The sequence below is a fragment of the Microchirus variegatus genome (assembly GCF_963457635.1).
Source record: "Microchirus variegatus genome assembly, chromosome: 7".
Lineage (NCBI taxonomy): Eukaryota > Metazoa > Chordata > Actinopteri > Pleuronectiformes > Soleidae > Microchirus > Microchirus variegatus.
Window position 1 is genome coordinate 20659333 of NC_139808.1, and position 13157 is coordinate 20672489.

Sequence of the window (13157 nt, forward strand, 5' to 3'; positions counted from 1 at the left end):
GGCTGTGACTGTTACGACTTGACACTTTAGCTCACAACCAACAAGTCGCTTCGGGTTGTTCAACGAAATATCTTCTCAAAATGTAAGTATGCTGTGTTTGTACTTAACTTTTTACTCTTAAACCAAACTCTTGAAAGTGAGTGAAACGCTGTCCAACACACCGGCCTTCCGGTATGTTTGATAAAGCAACGCCCAAAACTTTGCTGCGTTTGCTAGTTAGCATGCAACAAGTGCTAGCGCGCAAGTTGACGAAATGTAGCTAAGAAGCTAGCCGACACAACATTGATGAAAATACGTCAACATTATCGTATATTCACACGATAAATAAGTGGCAGTTATATCGTGGTTTAGTTGTGGTTGTTAATATTGCAGCAGTAGTTCGGAAAACAATGAAGTCTCCGTAATGTGGAAAGTTCAGTTGAAAAGGAAATCCATTGATGGCTAACTTTCCTGTTTGTCGCTCATTGTGTTTGTGTTATGTTGAAGTTTGGGGCAACACCTATAAAACTAACAGAAAACCTATTTTAATTTAGCAACAACGTGCTTTGCAAGAATTATCACCTATTTTACTTAACCATGTAATGTATTATTCCTGAACCTACATACGTTGAAATTTGAAATGTATGTCGGTCAAATGTATCAAAATGACCTTCTGCCAAAGAGAATACAGAATCTGTTCACAACCAGAGAGCGTAAATATCAACTCGGAGGAAATTAAGAAAAACTGTATAACATGATGTGGAAGTATTGTACAGAGGAATTCAAATGAAGTACTCAAAACATTGTGTACTGGTGGGTAACAAAAGTACTTGGGGTATGCAAAATAAGCTTGCGCTTCAGCCTACACAGTTTCAGTCTATTTATTTTTTATAAGAATGCGTTTTTACTTAAATATATCATTTATTTGTGTACCTGTGATGGAAATAAACGAATTAACTAACTGACAATTAGGAATGTCCATGTCTCACATTGTCTTGTCAGGAAAGGCAGATCTAATTTCTTATTTAAAATACCCTTTAAAGTTTCTAATTTTCATAAAATCATTTATCATTTAATTCTTACAAATAAAAAACACTCAAAGGAATAAATTGATTAGAAAAAGTTGCAGATTAATTTGGTACTCGGTCAATAATCAAGTTTTAGTTTCAACCCTAGTACAATTTGACATAGATTGGTAGTGTCTGTACAGTTAAGGTTAATTATATAACACATTTCACGGATTAAAAATGTGCTGCTTTTCAGTTAAATAAGTACTGCACTATGAATCTGTAACAACGTCTGACTGAATTAAAATTCACTTAAACACAGCACAGAGATTAAAAGCAAGTTATAAAGAAGCAGAAGCGTAATAGGGTAAAAGTCGTAAAAATAAAACGCAACACCGAAGACCCATCAAAAACAAACATAAGGTAGATTAGATATCACTACTTCATAAAAGTATGTCAGGAATCCCTGGATCACAGTGGCGTGGGGAAATAATTCCATAAATTAAGGGCAGCAACAGCTTGAAACACATCACCTCTGTTTTTGTAATGGCTCCCAGGGGACAGTAAGTAAGTAAGTTTTGATTGGATGACCACAGGGCCAGATTGAGTGTATATGGAGGGTCAATTTTGTCACACACAGAACGTTGCTTTGTGTAATAGTAAAAATTGGGTTGTATACAAAGTGGACGTTTGACTGTGGACAGGAATAGAAGCCATTTAAGCCATTTCTTTACACATTTTCATAAAGAAATGATAGAAAAACAGAAAAGGGAAATACTGTTCCTCATGTAATCGGTGTGATGCAGCACTGTTAGTTTTACACCTGTGTAAATATCACACAGAGGGAGAGATGGGAGAGGCTTTACTCACAATCAGATGTCATGTTCTCCTGTATGCTGGATCCTGTTTTGTTGTAAAGCTTGTTTGATCCTGAACATTTAAATTTGTTGTTCTCCCTGATGTCGAGCCATGTAGTAATTTAAAATTAATTAATGGAAAAAAGATTGCAATTGCGAAACTGTCGGTGACTGCAGTTTTATCGGACTTGACAAGCCTCCACCACTTAAGCCAAGGAGGAAGTTAACAGAGTTTTCCATGACGTGTTGGGATATCACTGCAGAGGCTGCACTGACCTAAGTTTTTATAACAAATACCTATCAAGTTACTGCCCTTTAACTTTAGTCATGGCTGGAACCATTGCATGATTAATGGATAATTGAAAGAATTTAATAAAGTTATAATTAAAATTGACTAATCTTAGTTTGTAGACACAGCAACTGAAACCAAACAACATTTCTCAACATGAACATTTTCTGGACCAAACAACTTTTTTCCAAAGCCAAACGTATGTATTCATATATTATAAAGTGTGAAAGATTTTTGCAAAAACATGTTCATTTTAAAAGGAGTTAAATTAGTGTAAAATGATTGTGCGTGACTGTGTCAGAAATTAAGATTTGATACTTGAATGTTCAAAACAAAATCACTTTTCTAATCTTGTGATTAATCCGTTTGAGTGTTTTTTTTATATATATAATTAAAACGAGCCTCATGATTTTTTTATAACAGAAATAATTTTCAAATCAATAATTTTGCCTTGTGGACTAAACAAGAGATTTGACAACATCATCATTTCCATTTACCAATCAGTATTTTCAGACATCTTCTGGACCAAAAAAGTAATTAATTGAGGTAATAATCAACAGATTAATTGACTGAAAATAAATGTCAGTTGCAGCCCTATAACCATTAAAAGGTTCTAAAATAAACACATGAATTACAGTGGCACCAGAAAGCAAAATTATTCACTGAATTATACTATTTTACACATATGGTTAATATAAAAATAACTGATATGGCTAACTTAAAAACCCAAGTATAATACAAATCAAGAAAATTGGTAATTTTAACAAGTATTAATTATACAGTCTCACTCTCACACTGAAAAATTACAATAGGCAATAATTCCAAGGTCAAATGACTCAACTCTAGTGTAAACATCACACTTACGCTGTCACACTATATTTTCCTCTTTTTAACGATCTGTAATCATATTTCATGCAATCTATCAGAGTTTAAAGTAAAAACAACATGTAGACATGTCTTATTTCTGAGTGTATATTATACAGTGTGTATAATGACCGCTCACATGCACAAATGTCTAAAAATGCATGGGAGAAGAGGTCAGAGGTGTTTTTAACCAAGGCATTTGTAGTGTTCCTCTTCTGTCGCGTCCGTTGTTACTAAGCAACAAAAACTGCGAGCTGCTGAGATGACCCATGTTGCTGTGCCTGCTCCCTGTGTCTGCAATAAGTGTTCAGCATCTGCAGCTCACCTGGTGGATCTCAGAAGAAAGAAGCCATTCTGGTTGCCTATATGTTTTGGGGTTTTTTTGTTTGGTTTTTCTGCTCACATTCTGTATCTGAAATCTGCATTTACACTGGTTAATACTTGGGGAGACAAATCACAGGATAGGCTTGGCTACTGTCCTGAAAAGGGAAATGGAAATGAAATTGGTGTTATTGTGTCCACTGGCTTGAGCCTTCATTCTTTCATTGCAGTGGTTAAACGAATCATGTGATTTTAGATTGTGTACTTGTTTATTATTTACCACATTTACCAGTCTTATTTTTAAGGAGGCACACGTCACATCGGCAGGGTAGTGTCTAATCTGTCCACTTCGATGGAAGATGCACATATCTGATTCATATCAGAGTTATTTACGCATTCAAGTGAGGCCTGAAGCCACTCTGACGATATCTGAATCCATGTGCTTTTTATCATGTGTCATGGGTTTAGAGTGGCAATTAATGATTCTTTACGTAATCAATTAATCTGTCTGTTGTTTTTACTAAGTGTTTTATCCATAAAATGTCAGTAATTGTTAATCAGTGTTTCTCAAACCTGGAAATGAAGATGTTCTCAAACCAAAAATAATTCAGTTTTCATGATTTCTTTTTTAAATGGAGCAAAGAAACCAGAAAATATTCACATTTAAGAAGCTGAAAAATCAGAAAATGTTCAGCCCCACATGGGTTATGTTTGATTTATGCCACAATTTGGTAAATGCAACCTTTTACTGAGTCTTTATGGCTCCCTATAATCCTTACAGTTCTGTACAGACGGGCGTTAAACCCATCACCCAATTTCATTGAACTGCTGCCCTTGTCACCCGAGGTGCACTGCTGCCTTTAGCCAAAGAGTGGCAGTAGCAAGCTTAAGATTTATAATTATCTCTCCCAAGTTGTAGAGAGTACAAATCTCAGATATATTTATGTGTATATATGTATTTATATACATGTGTGTGTATACACACACACACACACAAACACACACACACACACACAATAATTTCAATAAACAATATCCATTAACTAAGTATTAATACATGAAATAAGTAATTAAAAGGGTAGAATAAACTGCAAAGTTTCAGTGAAGAGGGTGATAATTTGCCCATTGATAAATAATATTTGGCCAATGCAGATTATTAAATATGGCAAATATCCCAAATCTGTTGTCCCAACAGAATAATTGGTCTCTCACTGCTGTACCCAAAAAACAAGAGGAAGTGACTTGTTTTGTGTCCATTAATGTGAGATGATAATTATGTGCTTTTGGTTTTTATGTGCACGAGAGATTGATTAAATGCTTTAGAATTTTAGATGGACATTGAGCTATCTGTTATGCAATAGAATGTTTTCATTGGAAAAAAAACTATTTGTTTATTTTCATTATTCTTACAGGTCAGCCCCCGGTCCAGAAGGCTCTGGTGCAGCTCCAGGCACCAAGCGCTTACAGCAAACCCAGGCCCAGGTGGATGAGGTATGATACTCGCAGTTCAAAATCACGCTGAGGTTAACTGGACACTAAATCAGGCATGTCCAGTTGGCCCACAGTCAGATTTTTATCAGGCCTACAGCTTCGGCTTGATTTTCTAATGTATTATTTATGGCTAGGGACACACTGGGACTTAAATCGGCCCTGGCATTCTGGCAAACCACTAAACCGGAGTTCCCATTAGCTCAGCCAATAAGAATTTCAGGGTTCGCTTCCTGGCCATCTTTGAGTTTTTTTCCCCATTTGTTCACTCGTGTGTGGCTTGGATTAGGTTATATTGCCATTTAAAATGATAATTGTGACCATGAAAATAAGATTGTTGTAAAACAGTGTTGTGATTTTCCAAGTCCGGTATTTTTTGTAATCTCTTTTAAATCAGATGGGTCTGCTATTTTTATACTAGTCTAGTTTAGTCTAGGATCACTGGTTTTATGTCATTATAACTCATTTTGATTGTCTACATGGTGCCATGACTGATGTAATCATCATTGGTTTGCAGTGTTCAACACACTAAGGCCTTATTGTCAAATTTAAATCATTTATTAACAATATGATAATGTAACAATAACCAGTCAATTGGAAACGAACTGTATAAAAGAAGAGAAGTTATAAGGAGTCATGTAGCTCTGTGTTGCTCTGAAGGTCCAGCAACATGTTGGTTAGTTCACCAAATCTGCACTGACATTCAATGACATTATCATACATGGAAGGAAACGACTTTGTAGTAAGATGCGACCTGCTTGGCATTTCGTAGTGTAGTTCCAGTACATACATTTAAATCGGCAGTTGCCATGGTTACTATTAGTTGGCAGCAGCTTCGGGTTAACAGGAGTAGGCAACATGCTACAATGGTTCTTTTTCCATTAGCACGTTTGCAGGACGTCACACGGGAGGCCTGGTTAAATCCTCGATTCCACCTTTGCTTTTGAAGGTTGGAATCGTGACGTTCGTTTGATCAATATTTTATTTACAATCGTGACACCCTTAACTTGTATGAATCTTTTACAATTAAACAAATATCTGAAAGGACAATTGGCCCCTGGGAATGTTCACATTATCAAACCAGGCTCTCTTTAAAAAACAAAAGTTTGAACAACCTTGTTTTAAATTGACCGTAGGTGTGAATGTACGAGTGGGTGGTTGTACGTCTCTTTGCTTGCCCAACTACAAGCTGAGAGCTCGGGTTAGCGTTCAGAGGCCACAGACGGGCAGAGTCAGCTCACTATTCTGAGTCACGGCAGACCTGGTATTAACATCCGTCACGAGTGTTAATTCACAAGTGGACAGTACTTCACAGCAGGCGTCTTATGTGACCACTCAAGATCGTATCCCATTTCCCTGCTCTGTATGTAAATGGATATTAATTTCTGCTCATGAGACCAATGCTTTGTCCAGTTGAGTTGTGATTGTAACTCAGGACAGATGTTGATTGATGATGTTAATTTCTGCTAGGGCTGGGCGGTATACCGGTTCATACCGAATACCGTTTTTTTTTCCCGTCACGATATGAATTTTTAATATACCGCCATACCGGTATATTTGATTACACAACATCCGTGCAGCCGCTGCGCTGCTGTCTGCTTTGCGAGTGAGCGCGCGCTCTGCATTTAAACGTTTCATTAATGTTTATATATTTGTTTCAATCACTGAATGAAGCTGTCATCACCTGACAGTCTGGCTGATTGAAAGCCTCCAGATGCAGCAGATGCAACGCACACCAGATGCGCGATGCAAATACTATGAGAATATATTCGAATATCTTTCAAGTGTTTTTTTTAGAGGGAATATTCGAATATCATTTTTGAGCAATTTTGACTGCCCTCGTAAGCATGTCTTGGAATATCAAGAATGCATGAAGTTAAGTCAGCACCCTTCACATCAGCAGGTACAATGGGATTTTTATAAAAGATGTTGATTTGCACAATCAAAGTTGTGTATTTTGACTGCAATTGTCTTTGCATTCTGATTCCTCACTTCATTAGAATCATGAGCTCTTCTTTGTAAACAGCATCATTTTCTGGGGCCATGCAAATGCAAGATTTATTCTACAGTATTCATGACAGTAAAATAGACCATCCTAAGTTAATCTACTGCAGTAATTCTCTTAGAATGAGTAGAAAATGCTGTGAACACCTGATTATGCACGAAAACAAAAAATACCGTCAGATACCGTGAAACCGTTCGAATTTTGAAAAATACCGTGATATATATTTTTGGTCATACCGCCCAGCCCTAATTTCTGCCAATAAACCCTCCTAAATGCTGTTCACTGGACCTTTAGCCATAACAACATTGAATGCTGTAAACAGGTGATGCTGCTAAAAGTAAATGGGCAATGAACGCAATATCTCGAATGTGTGCACACAAGTCCTAAAGTTGTATTTGTTTGATTTTGTATATTTCTTTACATAGACATATTTATCTTTTCTGTTTCTTCTTGTTTTATGTGAATGTTCTCACCAAAGGGTTTGTATCCACTTTAGTTGTACAGGGTGAATTTGCAATATAATGAATGATAATGATCTCTCTTAACATTCTGCCCTAAATGCTACTCCTCTATAATCAGCCACTCACTGTGGCTTCCGTGTTCCTTCATGGCTGTGTGAACTAGAGACTTACATAACCATTGGCAACAATGACACCATGAATCACGGAAATGTGCAATCGATAGCTCTTTAATACACCACCTCTGCATGTCAGGGAACAGTCAGTGGAAGAGAAAGAAGAGACTGGGTTTTTTGTCCAGTTTTTTTATTTTTTTATTTCCTTTTTCATTTAGTTTAAAAACCATGTTACTGAGGTCAGCAGGAAGGAAAAGCTGCCAAGTCTCACTCCTTCTGTGGGCGTCACTCTTAACCCCTTTACTCCTCTCTCTGTCTCTCGCTCTCTCTGTTGTGGCTCTGTTGAGCTTGGCCCCTCCCTCTCAGAACTTTAACCATAGCATATTCCACACAGCTTGCTATTGGCTGCCTGAAGTTTATGTAATCACTGTCTCAGTGGTTATGTAAGACCTGCATGAGCCTGCACACTCTACTCCGCCCTGCTGCTTTGTTGTTGATCAGTGGAACACTTGGGTTTAGTGTTTATTCACTGATATTGTTTGTAAACACATGTGTAATTTAAGATTCAAGAACTTCAGAATTTAACAGGCATAAAAACAACTAAACTGCTGTGCTGCCCTGAGACGTTTGCTGAAGTACCATATTAATTCATGATGTTTCCTGAAGGGTAGTTGTGTTAAATAACTGTTAAGTCATCAATGTTGTTTACTTCAACAGTGACCCATGTTTACACACAATATTCAGCACATTTTCCTTATTTCCTGATGGCTCACATTTCTTTGTTATCAGATGTGCTCTTTAAATTAAATGTGTCACTTGTTATTCAACGCAGTATTTTATTGTTGTGCGTGTTTGTAAATAGGTGGTGGATATTATGCGAGTCAATGTGGACAAAGTGCTTGAACGCGACCAAAAGCTGTCAGAACTGGACGACAGGGCAGACGCACTGCGGGCTGGAGCCTCCCAGTTTGAGACCAGTGCTGCCAAGCTGAAGAGGAAGTACTGGTGGAAGAACTGCAAGGTGCCCAAACACAGTTTCCCCCAAATAAACTCACTTTGGCCCACTTTTAAATGTTTATGCAATTATTTAATGTTAAGTGTGTTTTCTCTAACTGGTTTGATTTATCTCTTTGGGTGATTTTAGTTTCATGTTTGTTTTATTTTAGCAACAGTACACATAAGCTATTCCATAATAATAAATTAGGAATTATTGAAATGACTATGGATGGGAATCGGTATCAGTCCAATACTGGTCAAGATCACTGGATCGGTCAGATACATTTGTACAGTAAAATACAATCCAATCAAAAAATCCTATATATCCCAGGCTTCACTATGCACTGTAATGTAATGTAACACAAATCAGCAAAAGATTTTAGGTGAGTCATGTTTTGGCTGTTTATTTCTTCTTTTTAGGAGAACAATACACAGTTGGATAATTATGTATTTGACTGATATGACTCTGTGCAAGTGTTCTTGCTGAGAGCTTCATAGTTCATAAATGATCTAAAATGACTGTATTGGACTAATATCTGTATCAGTAGATACTCAAGTTTGTGTATTGTCTCATCTGTAGAAATCAGTTAACTACACAACACAGTGTACATTAACTATTTATGATTGTGAACTAAAAGGAAAATAGAAGAATGATTGTGTACAAAAAAATCTGTAACACAAATGAATTCACATTTTTATTGCAGTTAAAGTTTGTACGGCTGAATTAACTGTACTGTTACTTCTTGCAGATGTGGGCCATTCTGATAGCTGTCATATTGATCATCATCATCATCATTATTAGTGAGTAACAAGCCTGTGTTTGGTATAAGCATGCAGTATTTTCAGTGCAGTGTTTTCATGTATACATCAAATTCTCAACTTTGGGAAAACAATGATGTTATAGCCCCACCACTCTGACACAACCTGAACCCCAGTACACGTTTTGTACTCTGGCACAAGTTTGAGGGGGTTGGGGGGTTGTGTGTTGGAATTTCTTAAAACAATGCTTTGTGTACGGAAAACTTTTAAAGCTCCCATAGAACGGAAGTACCAATTAACGCTGTTTTGGTGTGTATCTGCACCATTACCTCGTTTATGAAGCCCTGAAGGTTCGAAACAAACAGTTCAGCCACTGCTGAGAACGCTGTGTTTTATTGTAATCTTGGGCTCAGCGAGATCTCTGAAAAAAACCGCTCTGGTTACGTAAACAGCATCTCTCCTGAACAGTGGATCCTCCTGCTCTGGGCACTAGTCCGGGCACATCCGGTTGCGTACATAGAACCGCAGAAGAAGAAAGTCCGTTGTGGTGGTGTTTCACGAGCGACAGTGTCTTCTGACTCTGTGGGTCAAAGGCATAAAGGGACTGTGGCGGGGAGTCGTGATGAAGCCATTTTTAAACGTTGTTAAAACAATGTTTTGATAATGAGTAGCAGTGCATCCACCGTTCCAGAGGCGGAGCTGCGCTTCTGAGAGCGGGTGTGCTGATTACGTCACTTCCAGGTATTGGCCAATCACAAGACGGTTGGGAAAGCCCTCGCTGGCTTGCCAATCACAACACAGTCTGTTTTCTTCAGTTGAGCTTCAGTGAGAGATTTCTATCGGCTCATTTACAGCAACTTGGAGGTTTTTGACCATACAAACAAGTTAATGTATGTAAGTAGACCTCCATAACTCACATACTGTACATGTGCGATAGGACCACTCTGTGAGCTTTAAGGTGCAAAAAATGAAAGGTTGTATAGGGAAAATTCTCTATGTAGCTAAGGCCATAGAATCGATAGAGTGATGGGCACATTGTCTGAATTAATTTGGTTTGAATGTAACAGACACTTGTTTATTTTTTTAAAGTTATACACTACAGTTTTCAATGAGTGACACACTGTAAATGTACCAATGTTCCCTGGTAAAACTGTTCAGTTTTTGCAAGTCTCTCATATCAAGTTTTTGCTTCATTTTCAGTTTGGGCTAAATCATAAAACAGTGAAGAGTGGAGGAAAAATTGAAGAAGAGGAGAACAGCAACGTGCAATGTTCTCAGAGGAATAGGTCACATGATTACTGGCTACTGAGCTCCAAAATATTCTTCCCCTCCCACAGTGGATCTTCATTCCTTGTCCTGGATTGCCCTGTGTGTTTGTGTGTGTCTGTGTATTCACCAACGAGCCTGACTTTTAACCCTGCATGATCGCACTACACAGACATCACTAAATTGTTTTTTTGTTTTGTTTTTTACCAGAGTGCCACGCTGCGTGCCAAAGAAAGTGGAAACTTTCAAACACAAACAGGCTCATGATTAAAGTCCATATTAACAAAAGCCTATTTTCTAAAGTATAAATGAATCACATTTGACTCTGTGACAAAGCACACACACGCAATACACACTTTCCAAACCTCAGGGCTACAAGTGAAGAATATTGGTGTTAACTTCTAAACATATATCTACTTTTTTACATTTTACTGTATTAATAATAGCCATTGATTTTGCACGCCAGGCGAAAATAAGTGCCTTTGATGTTATTTCATGTCAGTTTAGATTCTAATCCTGCATTTAGTGAAAGAAAGTAAACTCCCTTTTCCACTCGACACATTTCTGCTCTTCAGAGTGTGATGCCAACTTTTCAAGGGCTTTTTTTTCCTCCTTTATTTTTAAGACTGGGTTTGCCGTTTGTTTATGGATGAATAGTAGGATTCAATGTCAATGTTGTATTTATACACATGGTTGAGTGCAAACTGAGATCACTGTTGAACAACTTAAAATTTATTGTTAAATAATCTTGATTTTTTTTTGGTGGGGGGGTCAGCCAACAACAAAGAGCTGTAACCATGGAGAAATGGAAAAAAGTAGATGTAGTCTTCTGGTTCTAGATTTGCAACACGTCTCCCCTCCTATGTATAACTGTACATAGTGTAGTGTAGTGTAGTGTAGTTGGAAGTCCGAATATCTGATTTGAGAGGGCATTTATTCTGCCAGAGGGCCCTTAAATTGGATTTTCAAGTCAGAGTGACCTCACAATGCCTGTAGGATTCCGGGATAGCTGCCACTTGCCTCATTATTGAAAATACTCTGTTACTTTTACCATGAATTGCATTTTTGACTTATTTCTTTCAGAGTAAATCAGTTGTACACACATTACTGTTCAGCTTTTATCCGTGGACGTTGCTACGCTCTTTGTTTTTTCAAAGTACGGCTCAGAACGTTATTTTTCGACTGGTTTTTGCGAACACTAGCTAGCACAAGGTGCATTTGTGTCCATTTCTTGACTTCTCAGCTGTAACACGGTCAATTTGGAGGTGACGCCGCTCCTGTTTCTGACTTCCATGCTACTCTGTTGAGAATAAATGAGTGTGAACTTGGAAATTATATGCCTTTAAAACCAACAACCTCACAGCCTGACAAAAGCTTTAGAAGCTGCTACAAAAAAAGATTGTGCCATCCATATTCATGATGCTTTTTATTATTCCTCTGTGAAATATTTAAGCACAACAAAGATCATGTAGTTTCAGACAGATGCCTTAGTTGGTTTCTCCAATGGAGAAGAGCCAACAGAGAGCAGCCAAACCTCACTGACCATAAATACATGACAGGTAAAGAGTAGTTATCTTAACTATTCTAACAAATACTAGGCTGCTTACATCATTTGATCTTCTCTTGAGTCACACTGACATAATCCTCAAATACTCCATGTGTGATGTTTTAGTTTAATTATCCTTCTAACTTTAGCTCCCCCCCACCCCGCTATCTAATACTTGTAGAACTAATCTCAGTGCTCATCTCACTCCCGTTGAGCATCACTGATGTTTGAATGTGGGAGAACAAATACAGTGGATGATTATTTTTCTGTTGCTTCCATCTTTTTGAAAGAGTTGTGGTTAATGGAGACAAAAACATTGGGATTTTTTTGTACATATCGTCCAAGCAGAAGTGATGTGTGATGCCTTCATGATTAATTATTTTTTAGACATCTAGCATTTATTTCATATTTGGCAGTCATACTGTATTCATGATGCTCTCGTGGCCGAAATGTCATTCAGGAAACTGTAATATTTTCAGAGGTGATGATGAAAATGATTTCACTTGCCAGGAAATTGGCATCATCTTCTCCACGTCTATTTCAAAAAATTGTGAGGCAGTGATTTCCAAATAAGTGCAATTCTACTCTTTGGCCCTAAAATGCCTTTTGCTTGAATAAAATAGATTTAACTTAAATCACATGGTGTCACTGTTTCTTTCCATAGACCTATAGAGTCCGCAATAACTCATCCTAACAGATATTTGCTATTTTATGCATTTGTTATGGTTCAACTCCATCTTCTAACACTTTATCCTCCACGAGGGGCGCTGGTGCCAATCCCAGCTGACATAGGGCGAAAGAAGGCGTTCACTTTTCATTTTCTCCCCATAGATGGCAAAATCCTCCCGACCCTCGTGGAAGATATAGTGGTAGAAGATAAGTGAGTGTACATTTATTACCAACCTGAGGGTTCTCAGTCATCCAGGTCATAGTCATATTCTGTGGTTAGCTGTAGGCCGGACTTGCTTGTCAAGCCGGTCTCTGTAATAATACACAGTAATACACAGTAGCTTTCTGTAACAGGAACAAGTGGCCTTTTTTTCTTTAGATTTTTTGTTTTTGCTTTCAAATGCAGTTCAAAGTTCTTTATCGCAGCTCAATGTTCTCCTCAAGTTCAAATTTCTCCTTCACGTTCATCCGCATTCCTTTATCCTCATTCCTTAATCATTCTGGATTTTTTTTCTCTCTCAAAACTCCTCTGATGAA

The 13157-nt window shown here is 37.7% G+C and overlaps 1 protein-coding gene across 1 annotated transcript; it reads left to right on the top strand.

The window, feature by feature from the left end:
• Positions 1–12540, top strand: vamp3 (vesicle-associated membrane protein 3 (cellubrevin)). Its single transcript, XM_083892240.1, has 5 exons — positions 1–82; positions 4730–4808; positions 8247–8405; positions 9130–9181; positions 10340–12540. Coding segments are annotated over exons 1-5 (309 nt in total). The 5' UTR covers positions 1–80; the 3' UTR covers positions 10357–12540.
• The last annotated feature ends 617 nt before the right edge of the window (positions 12541–13157 follow it).

Bases quoted from the DNA above. Each gene is read 5' to 3' on its own strand.
- vamp3 (XM_083892240.1), top strand. The intron at 4,809-8,246 runs GTATGATACTCG...GTTTGTAAATAG, and splicing joins CCCAGGCCCAGGTGGATGAG to GTGGTGGATATTATGCGAGT. The intron at 8,406-9,129 runs GTGCCCAAACAC...TACTTCTTGCAG, and splicing joins ACTGGTGGAAGAACTGCAAG to ATGTGGGCCATTCTGATAGC.